Genomic DNA, 19481 nt, shown 5'->3' on the forward strand with positions numbered 1-19481 from the left:
AGCTTAACATTTGTGAAAACGGAAATTAAGCAGGTAATTACGGGTATGGTGAGTGTTACAAAGGAGAAGAGTACAGGATGCTAACCTGAGTGAGTTCAGGGTGACCCCTCTGAAGAAGCGATTAAGACTCATTAGGAGTTAGCAAAGTAAAAGAAGTTGGAGCTGGAAGGGAGGAAAAGTGAACCAGGTGGACAGAGAAAAAGTGAACCAAGGAACAGAGAGAAAATGATACATTTAAGGACGTAGGAACAGAAAAGAGTGACTGGTGAGGCCAGTATGGGCCCGATCACAAAGGGCCTTGTGAGCACACATTTGGGACTTGAAGCCAAAACTTCTAATTCACAAAATTCCATCACCACAACAAGCAGAAACCACTCTTTTTCCTCTGCCCTGCTTTTTAAAAAATTTGTGGCAAAAAATTTATACAGCAAAAAAAAAAGCCATTTTAACCATTTTTAAGCGTACAATTAACGTTATTCACATTATACAACCATCATCGCTATTTCCAAGTTTTTCATCACCCAAAACTGAAACTAAGTACCCCTTAAGCAGTAACTCCCATTCCCCAACCCCTGCTAACCACTAATAAACTTTTGTCTCTATGCTTGTGCTTACTGTATTGTTGTGTGCCTTTCAAGCTGATTCTGATTCATAGCAACCCCTTAGGGCAGAGTAGAGCTGCCCCATAGGGTTTCCTAGGCCGAAATCTTTAGGGGAGCAATCAGGTCTTTGGTTGCACTGCGGAGCCGTTGCTTGGGTTCAAACCGCCGACTTTCAGTTAGCAACCAAATGCTAAACTATTGTGCCACCAGGGATCCATTGCCTACTCCAGATATTTCATCTAAATGGGATTGTACAATATTTGTCCTTTTGTGTCTGACTTACTTCACTCAGCATGTTTTCAAGTTTTATCCATGTTGTATCACAGAACTTCATTCTGTTCTACGGCCAAGGAATAATCTATTGTATGTATATACCACAATTGTTACCCAATCATCTGTTGATGGACACTTGGGCTGTTTCCACATTTCAGCTACTGTGAACAAGTGCTGCAATGAGCACTGGCGTACAAGTATCTGTTTGAGTCCTTGCTTTAAGTCTTCTGGATATTGTCTTAGTTACCTAGTGCTGCTATAACAGAAATACCACCAGTGGATGGCTTTAACAAAGAGAAATTTATTTCCTCACAGTTTAGGAGGCTAGAAGTCTGAATTCAGAGTGCCAGCTCCTAGGGAAAGCTTTCTCTGTTGACTCTGGAGAAAGGTCCTTATCTCTTCAGCTTCCTTGGAGATTTCCTTACATCTTAGCAACTATCTGGAAACCACGGTGGCATAGTGGTTAAGAGCTACAGCTGTTAACCAAAGGGTAGGCAGTTCAGACCCACCAGGTACTCCTTGGAAACTCTATGGGGCAGTTCTACCCTGTTCTATAGGGTCACTATGAGTGGGAATCGACTCAACGGCCGGGTTTGACTTTTTTTTTAAGCATTTATCTTACCCTATTTCTCCTCTGCTTGCTTAATCTTTTATATCTCAAGAGATTGACTATAGATAGCCAACACGTATCCTACCTCATTAACAAAGATGACCCATTCCCGAATGGGATTATAACCACAGCCATTTACAACACATATTTGGGGAGGACACAATTCAATCCATAATACGTATATACTCAGGACTGGAACTGGTGGGTCATACGGTAATTCTACGTTCAACTTCTTGAGGAATGCCAAACTGTTTTCCAGAAATGACTTCATTCTAACATCTATCAAGAGCTCACAGGACAATTGGTTTGAATTATATTTCCCTGGTCTGCACCAGCTGATGTAGGATACTATGGGCTTGGATCCCCGAGGAATCTTGAGTAAAACGCTACTTTCCTCCAAAACTCCTAGTTGCCACTCGCTGCTCCAACATCACTGCGTAAGTGTCCCTAGGAGGGAACGCAGAGAGCTTGACAACAGCAGACCAAGCCCGGGTGAATCAGCGAACCATCAGTGATAATCGTACCATTGCCAGTTACATCCAATTTGTCCTTCCTCCACCTTGGGATAACTACCTCCTCCCTCCCTCTCAGGGAAAGGATCCAAGGGGAATGATGCTTTTTCCTCTCTCTTCCCTCCTCTGTTGCTGGCTCCATCCCACAAAAAATCAGAAGAACATTCCTTGTTAAATTCTGTGTCAGGAAAGAGTGGAAATCCTGTTTTTAACATCCTTTTATTAAAGCTGATATTTTGGGAAAAGGACGAGAGCTCCTACAGTTAAGTTACACCATCAAATCACCTGGCCACCTAACTGAAATGTGCAAGACAGCACTGTTCCTGCTAGCTGCCGTGGAGACGACTCCAACTTATGGCCCCTCCATGAACAACAGAACCAAGTGCTGCCTGGTCCTGCACCACCTTCATGAACGCTGGTACGCTCCCGTCCATTGCTGCAGCCGCCGTGTATTCTGAATGCCTTCCAACCTAGGGGCCTCATCTTCCACCACTATACTGGACAGTACTGTGTTGTCATCTATAGGGTTTTCACTGACTAGTCTGAAAGCTCCACTGAAACCTGTCCACCACGGGTGACCCCGCTGGTATGTGAAATACCAGTGATACACGAGCTTCCAGCAGCATAGCAACATGCAAGCCACCACAGCACAACAAACTGACAGATGCGTGCCTTAGGCAACAGAAAAGAATGGAGACATAAAGAAAAAACACAAATCACTGATAGTAAAATAGTTTTATTTAGTTTCTTATTTTTAAAAAAGGTAGCATTTCACATATAAATTTAGACTTCTAGATTACAGTGTATATTTGCCAAAAGGAACATCCCTGAAGGAGGGACAGACTGAGAGCTCATTGAGTGAGCACAGGGAAGCACACTCCACGGGGAGTTTAAGTGGAAGTTCTTTCTGTAAAACTTCACAATGGCATTTCCCTGCCCTTCAACCCTGACACCAGGGTTTGTGGCTTGTCAGAAAACCCACACCTATCACTTTGGAGCAGTAGCTTTTCGCTCATGTAAATAGGGAAAATCTCTAGGAATGAAAGCACAAATGTCAATGATCCAGATTTCCCACAACAATCATTATTATCTGCAGCAACAATATGACAGGTTAAGAGTTTTTATAATTCAAAAGTTCTTTTAAGAGGGCTAAAGAACACAAAATTCATTCAGAAGGAAATTTATATAATTGAGCAAAAAGGAAAAAAAGATTCTCTCCATATTACAAACGCCTCTGACGCGTAAGGCCCAGGAAAAAGACCCATTAGAATCTGGGATTTCCTTCCTTTCCCAAATTCGGTGTTTGGCACAATCCACAAGCTGTCATGAGACCGACCGGCTGACATGCGGCTGGAAGCTTTCTCGCAGTGGTCCCATGACTTCAGTCTGGCTTCATCAAGAAGTGTCTTAACAAGCTGCACAAACTCAGGCCTAACTACAGGGTACACTGTTTCAGGATAAGTTAATCTTAACGGGGAAAAGGTCCAGATGAAATCAGTCTCCCATAGCCACAGGCTAGCTCTGCCACCTCTCATGGAAAATAAAGTTCCCTGGCTACCCAGGGAAGGAAAAAGTTGGAAAAACAACTTTGATTTCAGCATCTCAGGGATGACCAAGGATGCTTTCTATCCTTCATTTCCTACTACGTGGGCTCCTGATGAACAATCTTCAGAAGAACAATCAATGTCCTGGTAACCATGGGAGCCCTAGGATTTGGCCTTTAGGCAGCAGTGCTGGGGCAAGTGAACATACCCCAATTCCAGTTTTAGAAACAAAAATTCCCTGCAATCATGATACAATACTGTGCAGTGAGTGGCTAGAATTGTACACTGCTCCTATTTCTGGTTAAAGCTCTGTCCCACTCTAGGCCAGCCAGAGCTGAAAGGTGACATGTAAGGGGTTGCCTATGGCTGAAAACTGGGCACCTTAGTCACACATGGCCTGGGCCAGTGATGCCAACAGTCATCACCAAAGTGGGGAGGAATGCCGGGCCCCAGAGCTGTGGTTCAGAGCAAAAGGCTTCATCTTGCCCAAAGCGTCAAATCAAGCCCTCTTGAGCCATACTAATGCAGTAAACTTGTAGTTAGGAATCTCTATAAGGAATCTCTGGTTGGGTGGCAAGGTGCATGCCCCAGCAGGCCACCAACCTGACTACAGGAAAACAGAAAGGTGCAAATCGTATCAAGTAAACTGTTGTTCCAAGTGGAAGATCACTTCCTAGGGAACCTCAGCGGCCTAGATGTTAATCACATGGATGAATGCTGGCTCGGGACTCCAAAAAGAGAGCCTGGGAAGCAATCAGTCTTCTTTACACTTACCATATCCTGGTTGTCTTCCCTCTGCCTCTCATCTCTAGAATGGCTGAGCACACATATCCCCAGGGACCAATGTAAACATTATTCAATAGATCTCAGCTTAGAAAAACACGACTTGTTATATATTTAGTGTTTAACATTCCAGTGCAGGCAGTATCTTAGCATCAGACTTTCCCTCATTCACAAGTACCAATTTAGAAAGAAACACAAAGGATACTTGATAAAACTGCAGCTGAAAAGACCATTTGAGTGCCAGACAGCTGGCTCTACCCTGCATTCATAGTTGATAAACCAGGATTATCACAGGACAGGCAGAACAGGCAGAGCACAAGTTCTCTGTAAATCTGAAGAGCCGGTATAATCACTGTTCCCACTTAACCCCTTGGGCCACATCTTGATATGGGAGAACATTTCCACCTCTTGCATCAACCTGTACTCTCCTTGTTTTGGATGGGGTTCTCTCCAGAGGGTTCAAGAGCCTCCTGAGAGAAGAGAGAGTTTTCTCTTCCAGTCCTAACATCTGAATATTTCAAAGCACAAGAGGAGTCCACAAACATGCTAGGGATGCTGCTGCCAAAGTATATCTTACTGTTAGAAGCAATGGCCTGGTACTTTTTGAGCTCCAGATATTCCGGGGTCAATTTGTGCTGTGCAGGGCAAACAAGAGCAAAGACATCAGGACACTTTTATGCAACAGTCAACTCTGTCTTTCTCTACATCCATTTTTCCTATTACTCTTCTAAGCACCATTCTCAACTGTGACTCGCTGCCAATGACCCCATCTCACTTTTGAGTGTGGCTATCACATTAACAGTGACATTCCAGGCTTGAAGCTCCTTTACCAAACTTCTGTCCTAACGCAGGACAAGCTATTAACTTCTTAATAAAAGGATATAATGGCTAATTGGGGAAGGGAGGGGTCTGAGAACAAATTATAACTATCTAATGATAATGACTAATATTTCCATAGTGATTTAAGGCCTATAAAGTACGCTCTCATTTCATCTAGGTGAATTCAGCCTCAATTCTGATTGGAATTTCTGATTCAGAGAAACGTGAACTGGTCAAAGGATGGGAGTGGCAGAGTTTCAAAGGAAGGGGCTGTGACTTCTTTTAGAGTAATCAAAATACCTTAAGTACATTAATAAAAACCCTTACTTTTCTTCTCAAAATCCTGTCCAGTTTCCAATTTTCTTTTAATGTTAGTGAACCAATGAGTAACCTTGTAATTCCCTAGGCTCATAACTTCATAATCAGCCAGCTTGATTCTGCTTTTCTTGACCAAATTCTAGAACTGTAAAAGGTCTCAAGAAATCACCTAGTTTGGCCTCTCTTCTTTACCAGAAGCTGTACGTTTAAACATCTGTGATGGGTAGATGTTTGTCAGCCACCCTCCTACAGATCCCCCTCTGTCACCTGCTGCAGTGTTTTGTTTTTTGATCATGGTGCCAAAATATAGCCAACCAAAATCTGAGTTTGATTAAAACTCATTTTCAGTGTTCCCTGGAATAGACACTCCTCCCAAAGGCCCCCAGAACCTTCCCTAATGATCCTGCCCTCCTCGAGTTCCAGTCTGTCCTCTAGGCAAATGACCATCTTGTCCTTCACAGTTCCAAGTATCTATTTTTTTTGTTCCAACATTTTTGATGCCCTGGATCTATACCCCCTCTCCAGTTGATCATGTCCTCTTTCAAAACACTGTAACCAAATGTGGTCACAGTACACAACCAAATTACTTCTGAAAGCCTTTTTACTATAGGTCGATATCTGAGTAGCATTTTTCAAAATGGCATAAGGCTGACTTCAATGGCAAGGTGTTGAGACTTGTGCCCGGCCAGCTTCTCCCATTACAGATTTAGATTGCTAGTTTTATAACTGGAAGTTTCCCATCGTGCCTTCACCTTGACCAAATTTCATTCTGGTTCTATAGGGCTATGTCCTCCAACATGTTAAGTTTATTTCTAAATTTATACTGGTTTTCAAAGTACTGACAACTCTCATTCTGTATAACTACCATGTCTGATCGTTTCTTCTTGCTAAACTGAAAGAGTTTAAGCCCTATCTAATACCTTATATCTTGGCTTTAAACCCTCATGGGGCATCATACACGTTAGCAACTTCTATCGTAACCCTTTCTCTGTTCTAATGTACTCTACAAATAATCACCTTATAAGTCTAGGTCATATCCTTCCCTTCTCAGAATACTGTAGGGGTTTTCTAGTTGCCTCTTAATTTAGTAACTCCGGTTCACTCTCTAGCCAACCTATCCTAGTATTTATTTACACATCCATTGCTTGACCATCCATCACCCCACCTCATTCCTCACGTTACTACACATGCCATTCCTCATGCCCAGAACCATTCTCTATATCCTATAAACAAACAGTTCTCAACTGGGGGCATTTGGAAATGTGTGCGTGGAGAAGGTGAGGTCTGGTGGCTAAAATGATTGGTAAGCAATACTGACATTTAGTGGGCAAGAGCCAGGGATGCAAGATATCCCACAATGCATGGGTTCAACAACGAAAAAGTATCTCACGCCAAAATGCCAAGAATGTCTCTGGTAAGAAACACTGCTCTAAATCAACTTAACACCTACAAAAAAAAATGCCACCTTATCTGGGAAGCAATTCTAGTCATTTCAGGTGAAAACCCTCAACTTCACTAATTATTGAGCTCTTATTAAATTTATGGCATTTGATCTGTGTTTATAATCTGTTTGCCTTTGTCCTAGCTTCCCAGTTTAAAAAAGAACTATATAAAGTTCCCAATCTAGTCGGTGTATAGTATGTCTTGCTAAGTCATTGGCTGATTGTGGGGGATGTGACAGTCACCACCCTTTCTTGATACTGGATATATCATATTACAGCCCCTCCAAAGGGAAAGCAAACCCCCAAACCGTACAACTAGGCAAGTGGCACAGAGAGTCAGTCACCTTGTTTGAAGTGGCATATTTGTGTGCAGCATAGAACTCAGCATCTGCTTTCGCCTTCTCTCGGGCCAAGAACGCAGCATCTAGCAAGCAAAACAGAGTCGGGGTGTTTAAAACAAACCAAAGTTGCCAATCTATTCCCTCAGCTGGCAAGGGTCCCTTTCTCCACTGCCTGATAATTTGGGTGCTTACTTTGCTTCATAAATTTACAACAAAATGAACAGTTTTCAAATCCAAGTCCTCAGACAGCTTGTTCTCAAAGGGGAATACTCTCGTCACTGCAGAATAACTCTCAGCTCATTTGAGCCCACGTCATTTTCCGCCCAAAGCTCTTCCTTCTTTCCTCCTCCTCCTACCTTACCCACCTCCCATCAGCCAAAGTGCCGTTCTCTATCCAGGCTCTAGGCCTTAAAAAGAACAACTAAGTTCAGACATGGAAGTTCTGCTCTGTCTAATCCACTGTCCCCAGTCCCTCAGAATTCGATCCAGCATCAGTAAAGGAGAAAGATAGGAAGCAGCAGTATATAAATAAAAAGGGTTCAATATCTGGTCTTCAAGACTGCTTGTAAGCTAAGAACAACATCTTACTATGTGAAATCAAAGAGTTCAAGACCCTCCACGAAAACTGGGACTTCTTTTTTTTCCCCATCCAGCTAATTTTTTTTTGTTGTTGACAGCTGGGAAGAAACTGGTGGTAAGCTTTATTATCTTGTGCATTCTTTACAACAGATTATAAGTAATTCTCATACTTGGCCTGGAAATAAATTGTTAGCTAATAAGCCCCAATTTAAGGAAAGAAATTGCAAGGCCAAGTTACCCACAGTCACAAACCAAACCAACAGATATGTAACAGCAAGAGTTTTGTCTAGAATATCAGGCCAGCCACTTTCTCCAGACCAGATTATTCTCTGCCACGGCCTTGCTACCCACCATAAACAAGAACCCAACTCCCTAGGCAGAGCAGCAGTTGAGGACAGTCACGGCCTCATACTCTTCCTGATGTACCTTCAATTTCAGAAATGCGCTTTTCAGTTTCTTTCTCCATCACCTTCTGCTGAAATCGAATTTTTGCCACTTGTGCAATCTTCTCTGCTTCTATAATTATACAACAAAAGACACATTCAAATGCATTTCTCTCATTCCTGTGGCACTTAGAATCAGCAGCACACAGTCTAACATTTAATTATATAAGATAATATGGGCTAATTGTTTCAGGAAGTTTTAACTAACCAGACTATAAACAACTCAAAGGAAAAAAGGGAATTAATTTTCTATTTCACTGTTCTATTTTGACAGTGCTAATTTTGTGGGATGAAGGTATACAAAAAGTAACAGCTTCAGTCCTTCACCGGACAATAGAGCAATGGCCCACAAGCTAAGGGAAAAAAAAAGGATACTTTATGAAAGTACCAGAGAACAAAAACAGAGCAACACAAATGCATGGCAGCATAGGACAATTATATAAGGTGGCAGGAGAAAGAAAGAACAAGGGAGATAAGTTAAATCAAGGAAGGCCTTCTGCAAGAAATCTTAAAGGAAATAATGGGCATGACCTGGGAGGACATGCCAGGAAGCATAAACAAAGATAAGAAGGTACAAATGAGCAAGTCATAGTGGAGAGGTGATAAAGGGCCATCTGACAAGATAGCAAAAATGATTAGATAACAGGGCTACAGCGCTCCTGTCTTGAATAACAAGTTAAGGAGTTTAGTTTTAATATAATCAAGATCAACTGTTAAATTACCATCAGGGGAATGACATATTAAAAATAGTATGAAAGGAAGATTATTCTGACTGCTGTAGAAGATAAAACAGAAAGCAAGGTAAACCACCCGAGAGTATGAAAACCAGCACTGGGAGTGAACATGTTAGCTGCAGCAGGCAACTTGGGCAGGAGAAATGAAAACACCTTTAGTGAACCTCTGGCTTAACCAAACGACCCAGGACCAGGTTAGAAAGACTCTAATTACACTTTCAACTCAACTACTGCAAGTCTCCTTTTTTAGTTAAAGACACACATACTTTATCCCCGGTCCCTGAGAGAAGTACATTACGAAAAGAAAAACTCTAAGAAGACAGTGTCCTTTACCAAACACTCCACAGAATGCCTGCTGATTTCTCCATCAGAGTAAAACCAATCCGTATCATGTCATTCTAAAAAATAACCTACTATATATCAACAGGGCTAAAAATTTAACTGTAAGCAGAATCTCAAAATAAAACTTTAATCAAAGGTGAGGGATCTGGAACCTGAAGCTAGAAACCAATGTTGTCTTAACATAGGAGAACTCTTGTGGTAATCCCAGTCAGCGCTGCTCTGTGACATGTGGTATAAAACAACAAAGAACATGACCAGAATCTATTTCTAGAAAAATGGTGGACCAGGCTAGTGAAAAAATCCTTCAGCTACCAACACCTTAAAATGCTAAGTAAAACATATAACAACTTTGTTTTTTAATGCAATGCTGAATTCACAAGAAAGAATGGGAGATGCTCAAGTGATCTAAGAAAAGGGAGAGCTGAGAGTCTGCATGGTAACAGCACTGGGCGGTGGTTATTAGAGACAAGTAAGGGAGAGGGACATGGGTCACTGCCCATGCAGGGCCAGGAGATAGGGTCTTGCAATGTTGGAACTGAGACTCCTCAAAGCTGAGATCTCTGAAGGACTACAACTCCAATAAAAGGGGGGCTGGAAAACCTGACCCACAGCCCAGTGAGAAGTACCTAAACACATCATAGTGAAACTAAAGAGCACCCAAAGAAGAGAGAAAAACCTTAAAAACAAAAAGGGAAAACTGTCTGATTACCCAAAAGGAACAATTAGACTCTTGACAGCATATTTCTAAAGAGCTACAAGAAGTCAAACAAAAATGAAATAATACTGCTAAAGTGATAAGGGAAGAAAAGTTTCGTTTGGTTTAGAACTGTAAGCCAAATTACATTCAAGAATGAGGGAGAATATAAAAAGCACCGAGACCAAGAATGAGCTGAAGAAATTTTCTACCCCTTAGCTTTCATTGGGAAATCTAGCCATAAAAAAAAAAAAAGGTTTGCAAGAAGCAATGGAGAGGAAAAAAGTATTCAACATACATGTAAATCAAAATAAACATTTACTGTAAGAATCAATGATAACGACAATCATACTTAATGGGGGGAATAAAAGCAACAACAATATGTAAGATTGGGGTCAGAGATAAACATTCTAAAGTACTGTTCAAGAAAAGGATGTAGAGAATGGTTAACTTTAGACACTGTCAAGTCAGGTATGCTTGTTAATATTTTATAGGCAATGACTAGTTATACATTTGAAAAACCGAATGCAAAATTTCCAAATAAGTAAAAAGTAAGAAAGGGAGGTTGGGCAGAGAAAAGAAATTGCATGGTAAATAGCACAAAATTAAATGATACAAGCAAATCCAAACACAGCAGTAATCACAATAAATATAAAAAGACCAAACTCACCAGTTTAAAAGACAGATTCTCACATTGGATAAGATAACAAAATCCAGCTATATGCTGTTTACAAGAGACACACCTAAAACATAATGACACAGAAAAGTTCAAAGTAAAAGAATGGGAAAAGATATACCAGGAAAATAACTAACCAAGAAAAATCTGGCATAACCATACAATCATTGGACAAAATAGACCTTAAGCCAAAAAACATGTTTAGGGATAAAGAGGGCTATTATGAAACAGGAACAATTCTCCGGGGAGCTGTAATCATCTTGAACCTGATCTTCTTAATGAGATATTCCCAAAATATAAACAAAAACAAAAAAAAACTAAGGAGTCAACAAATCCATAGTTCTAGTGGGAGAGGGAGCTTTTAACACACTTCTGTCAGTTACAGCTCAAGAAGGCAAAAAATTAGAAGAATACAGAAGTTGTGAAGAACACAATTCATAAGTCTGACTTAATGGACAGAGAAACCTGCATCCAACAAATGGACAATACACATTTCAAACTTTTCAAGTACACAAAGAACATTTATTAAAACTGACCCTGTATAGTAGGTCACAAAGCAAATCTCAATAAATACTTAAGAATCCATATAACAGATCATGTTCTCTGACCACAATGCAATAAAACTGGAAATCAACAATAAAAAGGTAGCCCCTCAAAATCTATTCAATCAGAAATTGAAAAATATACTACTGATAATTCATGGATTAAAGAAAAAATCATAATGGAAAAATGTTTTAAAAAGAGTGAAAATTAAATACCAATAAATAATCTGCATTTAAAAACTTCGAAGACATAGCTGGAAACCCTGGTGGCGGAGTGGTTAAGTGATACAGCTGCTAACCAAGAAGTCAGCAGTTCGAGTCCACCAGGCACTCCTTGGAAACTCTCTAGGGCGGTTCTACTCTGTCCTAAAGGGTCGCTGTGAGTCGGAATCGACTCGACGGCAATGGGTTTAATGGGTAAGACATAGCTACAGAAGTACTTAGAAGAAAATTTATAATCTTAAATGTTTCCATTAGAAAAGACTGAAAACTAATGAACTGTTTAAATCAAGAAGCTAGAAAAGAACCAAAGAGTGAGACAAAAAAAAAAGGGTATACAACTGGAATAATAAAAATAAGGGTATATAACAAGAGAAGGTGTGAACAGAACAAACAAAAGCAAAAGCCAGTTCTCTGAAAAGATAGACAGACCTCTGACAAAATTGGTCCAACAAAAGAGAAGGCACAAATAGACAATATTAGGAATAAAAAGAGTCATCCAGATATGGTAGAGGGTTTCAAAACTCGTAAGAGAATATTATAAATTCATGCCCCCAAATTTGAAATATCAGAAAATGGACAATTTTCTAGAAAAATAAAATTACCAAAATGGACTTAAATCTATTAATATAATTCACCATGTTAAGTTTTAAAAAGAAAAATCATACAGTCATATCAACAGATGCAGAAAAAAATTCTAGAAGTTTTAACGACCATTCAGGATAAAAACTCTCTGCAAGCAAGACAGAGAAGAAAACTCCATTAACTCAATAAAAGTTAACTACAACAAACATAATTAGGATTATTCCTTTAAAGTCAGGAAGAAGACAGGAATGCCTGTTACCATCTTTTTTTTTCCCCACCAACACGGTATTGGAAATCATAGTCCGAAGCAGTAAGAAAAAATAAAAGATGTAGGATTACAAAGAAAGAAACATAACTGTCCTTATCTGAAGACAATATGATTGCGACATGGGAAATCCAAAATTCTATTAGAGATAAGAACATTCTCTGCAAGACTGCTAAATAGAAAATCTACAGCATACTTATACAAAAGCTACAACCAATTAGAAAATATGTTTTTAAAAAAGATTCTACAGAGCCCTGGTGGCACAGTGGTTAAAAGCTTGGCTGCTAACCAAAGGGCTGACAGTTCAAATCCACCAGCTGATCCTTGGAAACCCTATAGGGCAACTCTACTCTGTCCTATAGGGTTGCTATGAGTCGGAATCAACTCCACGGCAATGGGTTATTTGTAACAGCAAAAAAACTTAATGGATATATATAAATAAACCTCTAACAAAAATGTGTAAGAAATTTAAGAAGAAAATTATTAAACTTTTTGGCAAAGACATTTCTCATAAATGGAGAAATATAATAGATTTATAACACTCAATATCAAAAAAGACACAGATTCTCTCCAAATTGATGTATACATTCAGTAAAACTCCAGTCAAAATCCCAATACAGTATTTTACTCAACTTGAGGAGCTGATTCTAAGATTTATATGGAGGAATAAAGGACCCAGACTCATCCAAGACAATTTTAGAAATAATCAGGGATAGTTAATAGTTAACAGGAATAGTTAAAGAGAAACTCACTCTCTCCCAGATAGCAAGACTTAATATAAAAGCTACAGTAATTAAAACAAGGTAGTACTAGGGAAGGACAGACCAAAAAATGGAACAAAATAAGAGACCCTAGCAACAGAACAACTATATATAGCACCATGGTACGTGACAGATGTGGCATTAGAAGTACGTAGAGGAAATAATGAACTATTCAGGAAACGGTCTAGGAAAATCGGCTTGCCATTTGGAAAAAATAAAGCTGAATCCTTATTTTACACTAAACACTAAAATAAATTCAAGATGGATTAAAGGCCTAAACAGGAAAAGTGAAATTTTAAAACTTTTATATAGAATTATTACTTTGGGGTAGGGAAAAAAATTCCTAAACAAGATAGGAAAAGCAAAAACCATAAAGGAAAAGACTGATGAATTGACTCATCAAAATGAAATATGTATGTATGTCAAAGATACCATAAAGTTCAAAAACAAGTCAAAAATTGGGAAAAGAATTTTGCAGTGTGTAAGTCTAGAAAAGGATAAGTATCCAGAAGATATAGAAAACTACAACTCAACTAAAAAAATAAAAAAAGGCAATCAAATTATGGGCTAAGGATATTAACAGGCAATTCATACACAAAAAAGGAAACCTGAATGGCCAATAAACAATATCCACCTTTACTAGTAATCAGGGAAATTAAAATTGAAATTATGTGATACTGTGCCCACCATCAAACTGGCACACATTTTAAAAGTCTGATAATTCCAAGGGTTGAGGAGGATATGCAAAAATGGGAACTCAATGAGGGAGAACGAAGAAAACCAAGGACACGGGAAAGATTAGCCCAAAGGACTAAAGGACCACAACTACCACAGCCTCCACTAGACGAGTCCAGCACAACTAGATGGTGCCCAGCTACCACCACTGACTGCTCTGATGATCACAATAGAGGGTCCCGGACAGAGCAGGGAAAAAAATGTAGAACAAAACTCCAACTCACAAAAAAAGACCAGACTTACTGGTCTGGTAGACTGGAGAAACCTGGAGAGTATGGTCCCTGGAAACCCTTTTAACTCTGTACTGAAGTCACTCCTGAGGCTCACCCTTCAGCCAAAGATTAGACAGGCCTATAAAACAAACAATTACACACGTACTTCAGCCATGGCTACAAGACTAAACAGGCACACCAGCCCAGGGACAAAGATGAGAAGGCAGGAGGGGACAGGAAAGCTAGAATAATGGAAATAGGGAACCCGAGGTTGAGAAGGGGAGTGTTGATATATTTATTGCAGGGTTGACAACCAATGTCACAAAACAACATGTGTATTGTTTAATTGTTTAATGAGAAACTAATTTGCTCTGTAAATTTTTACCTAAAGCAAATTAAAAAAAAAAAGGGGGGGGAACTCATATATAGCAGCACAAAAATTGGAACTCAAGCACAGCAGAAGAGAGGGTAAAAATGATAGCCTCACTTTGGAGAGCAATTTGGCAACATGCTGTAAATTTGAAGATGTGCACACCCTATGACCTAAATCTACTTCTACTCAATTCTACTTCTGAATAATCTCAGTTCTGCTTCTCAAACTACCTGTGGGAAGTGACAATTTTTTTGTGTATACTTTAACTTGTTAGGAACCAATATTTATAAATGAGACTAAAAGGAGCTACTAGAAAAAAGAAATTAAAAAATAAAAACAAAAAATATAAGCCCAATTTTTATGATTAGATTGAACAGACATAAAATTAATGTCTTAAAGTGCTACAAAAAAAATGCTATAGGAACTTCTAAAACACTCACTCTCAACCTCTGTACTTATTATGGATTGGAAACAAAAAGCTGGCGACGGGGCAGCAACACACACCACACACTGAGAAGCACTACTCTAGGGAAATTCTTACACATTGCACATGGAGACATAGGTGAGGTTGTTATTGTGGCACTATTTATAAGGAAAAACTAGAAACTACCTAATTCTTCATTAGTAATTGAATAAACTAAGGTTTATCACTGAATGAAATAATACACAGCAGTTAAAGACGAACTAGATTTACTAAACAGGAATAACACTCAAAAACAATGTTTGTTAAAAAGGCAAGTTGTATAATAAAAGGCACAGTTTGGTATCATATTTGTAGTTTAAAATACGTAAAAACAATTCTATAAATTGTTTATGGATACATATTTATAGCAAAAGTCTAAAAATATCAAAAGGATAAACATCAACTTCGGAAAAGAAGCTACTCTGAGAAGAAAGGTCAAGGAATAAGACCAGAGGAGGGTACAAAGGAGGCTTCAAACAGATCTATGATTTTTTTTTCCTTAAAAGAAAATATGACCTAAAGGAAATATATGGCAAAACGTTGTGCCTTTATTATATTGTTCTCTGTACATACCTGTATATTTGAAATATTTAATTAAAAACTTCTTAAATTTTCACCAGCCCAAGAGCAAACAACTGAGGCCTGAGATGACAATCTAAGAGCATCCTGGAGCGTTAGGAAAACCACTGTAATTCAAAATGAGCTGGAGGCAAGCCTGCCGCACTTTCACAGAAGGCAGTGTCCAGCACCCAACTAGGCAGATCCAATAGCAAGGACGCACACTATAATCCTGAGCTTCTGCCAAAAACTTCTCTATTCTTAATATGTGTAAACAAAAACCCTATGGAGAGAGAATAAAGCTGCGGATAAGCCCTACCCACTCTCCCTGTCCTTGAAAAACAAGGCGGCCAGCAACATGGCAGGGCGCCAAAGAACTTTATTAAGTACTGGCCTTACCAACGCAAAGGTGTTTCCAGAATTCTCCACTAAGTATGATGCAACCTTATCTGAGTCCCATCAATATCTACCACGAGACGGACAAAAAAAACAGGACAAATTCATAACACATGTATCTAGAGACATCCAGTTCAGAAAGAAATCCAAATACCTATAACAGCTTTTTTCCTCTCTGTCTCAGCTTCTTTCTCCACAACCTTTTGTTTCTGTGCAGCGATAAGTAGTTTTGTCTTCTCAGCCTCCCTGTAGTGCAAAACATTATAAAAGTTATAAATTATTCTCATATGTGCTGTCATGGACAATAATTCTGACCCTACATTGGGTGACAAGAACCATTCTATACCTAGAACTTTCTGACCTATTAAGGTAGGCAAGACAGGTACTACCTTAATTCACTTAGTAATAAGTCTGAGGGAGAAATGTTAAACGATTTGCCCAAAGTCGCCCTGAGCTGAGTAAAATTTAGTACATTTGAATTTTAGTCTAAGTTTTCCTCTAACTGTATCATGGAAAGGCATATGATCTGGAAGGGAGTATATCAACACTTCCTTTGTTGCTGGGCCTCCTGCTAGCCCACAGAGCACCACTGTATCAAATTAGAAAAGGGTACCAGTCTCTAGGCGGCTGCCATTTCTCAGGTGCATGATTTAGTAAGCAGAATGAAACTGGTTTTCAGCCACTGCCCAACTCAAGTGGATACCTTGTGCAGTGGCCCTGGTTACTGTACAGAAGATATAGTTAGGGGGCAGTTATTAGGTGGTGAACTTGGGCTCGATGCAAGGAAGAATTTTCTAGGAATTTGACCTTTCTAACAATGGAAATGACTCCCTATCACTAAGCACGCGCAAACGCAGGCTGAAGGACAACATGGGAAAAATGGTATAAAAAAGATTACTGCTGGGTGGGCGGTTAGACTGAATGATCCCAAGGTGGTTTTTAATTCTGGAATTCTAATAGCCTATACAATTAGGAAAGATTCACAAATATCTGAAAAGTAACTCCAACAGTTTCCCCAAAGCATTTTCCCCCAAAACTTTTCTCCTTCTGCCACGAGAACATTGAAAAAACATAAAATGGCATGGTGGATACTATGAACTGAGGACAGAGATCATACAATATTCATCTTTCTATCACCAGAAGCTATCATATTTAAAGACTAAGATATCCTGAGCCTTCATTAACATTTTTTTCAATAAATAGATCAGACCCATGATCTACCCAGCTTGGTACTCTATGCTTTTTAGCTTTAAAAGAAGAGTTCCTTTTCTACAGTGGAAAAGGAAAATAAAACTCCATGTGACAGAAGGTATAGACCTGGGCACAAAAAGGACTCAGAATTATATTATCCCACAAAGAAGTATTATTACTACTCCCTGACCCCCCTCTATCTATACATCTGTTGTATTCTTGACTTTCACAAAGTTATTTTTCCAGCATCCCATATTTTCCTTTTTGTTACCATATCAGCCAAATGTCCTAAAAGACTTCTCTTCATTCAGTATCTGTTCTAAGAGAATAGCACTGTCATTTCAACTGTAGTAAGTATTCCCCTAAAAGGTACCCTCTAAAACACTTAGAAACTGATTTCCTATCAAGCAAGTAAACAATCCCTTCCCAGCCAGCCCTGGACACCTAAAAGAGAAGAATACAAGGAGTCAACTCAGGCAAGGCTTCGCCAGAAACAAATGCTAAAGATCCTGGTCTAATTTTAGATACACAATCACATACAATGGAAACTCAAACTTTATACAGACAAGGTATCTATTCTTACCATCACAACACAGTAACAAAATACAGGTGCTCTGCTTTAACCTTAACTCCTTTTCTCCTCTATTAATACTTAAATCAAGGTACTATTCACATCCAAATTACAACTCCTTAGGTTTTCAGCAATAGTTATACAGTAAACTGCATCCTTAGCCACTCAACTGCCCCTGAAATGTCAATGCAGAGAGAGAAATTTAGTAAGAGTTGAATGGGAATTAAAACATGAGGACAGGCGATACTACTAGAATAAAAAGTATGGAAGACAGACATAGACCCCACCCCAGAGTGGGGTAATCTCTCACACGTAAGTCTCCTCTAGACTGGTGCATTAGTAACTGCAAAAAACTCCAACCCGTTGCCGTAGAGTCCATTCCGACTCATAGTGATCCCACAGGACAGAGAAGAACTTCCCCACAGGGTTTCCAAGGAGCACCTGGCAGATTTGAACTGCCAACCTTTTGGTTAGCAGCCGTAGCTCTTAACCACTATGCCACACCAGGGTTTCCACATTAGTATGTAGGCAGCCCTAAATAAAAATATTGGGAATCCCATGCATATTACTCACATTAACTCAAAATTTCTTCGTATGGCTTCTGGGATTTTGGGTTTTGTAACACGCACAGCCTAAAAAATAAAAGTGAAAAAGCCAAAGTATATTTGAAAAAAAAACCTTCAAACTAAGTGTTCTATAGAAGAGCTCCTTACATGATGCTGATAAAACAACTATGATATATCTGCTATTAACAAGTATGAACCCACCAGAAAATCTGCTTTCATGCCAACACACCAAGAATCAAAGATACGTTCCTTCTTGTTTCCTTAAAAAATGTCTGACTGCAAAAAAAAAACCACTCTACCCATTAAGGAAACCAACTCCAGAGGGAAAAGGTTCCCCCTAAAAAGCATTTCACAAAGCTCTTTAGCTGGACACTTCTAGCTTTCCTTTTCAAACTTGCAGGACAAAGAAACAGAAGGAAGTCAAAGTTCTAAGACTGAAATTATAAAGTTGGAAACAACCAGTTAAAAAGCAAGGAAACAAAGAAAAAACAACCCACATCATTACACGCAATTTAATACAGTGGATAGGAAACAAATTTACTATTTCTTAAACCTATAATCACTCAGTACTGACTTTTTTTTTTTTTACTGACTAAACAGCAGAACGACTGAAGAAAAACAAATTACGTACAATTAATAGCTTACAACATTCTTTCTACCTAAAATCTTGCACAGACCAAAGTCCGCCTGTCTTCTTAGACGCTGTTTACTAGACCCTTTGATTTTTTCCCCTAACCATAGCATACCTGTTAAGCAATTAAGATTATAACCTACTTGGAAAGTACTGTTTTTTGAAGCTTGACTTTACAGCATCAAGGACTTGATCTCTCAAAAACTTTTGATTTTACTAGTTAAATATTCCCTACCCCTAACCAGTGCAAATGCACACACTTTGCTGAAGTTTTTTTTTTTTTTTAACTTGTTTCTTTTTAATTTTATTGTGTTTTAGGTAAAAGTTTACAGCACAAATTAGTTTATCATTCAAAAATTTATACACAAATTGTTTTGTGACATTGGTTGCAATCCCCGCAATGTGTCAGCACTCTCCCCTTTCCCACAGAGAATGGGTTCTCCATGTCCATTCGTCCAATTTTCCTGTCCCGTCCTGCCTTTTTGTCATTACTTTTGGGCAGGTGTTGCCCATTTGGTCTCTATACTTGACTGAACTAAGAAGCATGTTCCGCACGCGTGTTATTATTTTATAGGCCTGTCTAATCTTTCGCTGAAACGTGGACTTTGGGAGTGGCTTCAGTTTTGAGTTAGCAAGGTGCCAGGGGCCACAGTCTCATGTACACAGGCATATATTTTAAACCAAAAATCAGTATTACAGTT

The 19481-nt window shown here is 39.2% G+C and overlaps 1 protein-coding gene across 6 annotated transcripts in view; it reads right to left on the reverse strand.

Moving 5' to 3' along the window:
- Positions 1-19481, reverse strand: part of ERLIN1 (ER lipid raft associated 1) — a 58904-nt gene that overhangs the window by 18130 nt on the left and 21293 nt on the right. For 3 of the 6 annotated variants that reach the window (XM_049855022.1, XM_049855023.1, XM_049855024.1), the window contains exons 7-10: positions 18157-18215; positions 15976-16067; positions 8250-8339; positions 7248-7327 (exon numbers count right to left, since the gene is read on the reverse strand). In XM_049855022.1, coding sequence (XP_049710979.1) covers positions 7248-7327; positions 8250-8339; positions 15976-16067; positions 18157-18215 — 321 coding nt within the window. Of the gene's footprint in view, positions 1-2717; positions 4960-7247; positions 7328-8249; positions 8340-15975; positions 16068-18156; positions 18216-19481 lie in introns of those variants that run through there. The other 3 variants (XM_049855021.1, XM_049855019.1, XM_049855020.1) reach the window with 2 other exon arrangements.

Source organism: Elephas maximus, chromosome 16 (assembly GCF_024166365.1).
Source record: "Elephas maximus indicus isolate mEleMax1 chromosome 16, mEleMax1 primary haplotype, whole genome shotgun sequence".
Classification (NCBI taxonomy): Eukaryota; Metazoa; Chordata; class Mammalia; order Proboscidea; family Elephantidae; genus Elephas; species Elephas maximus.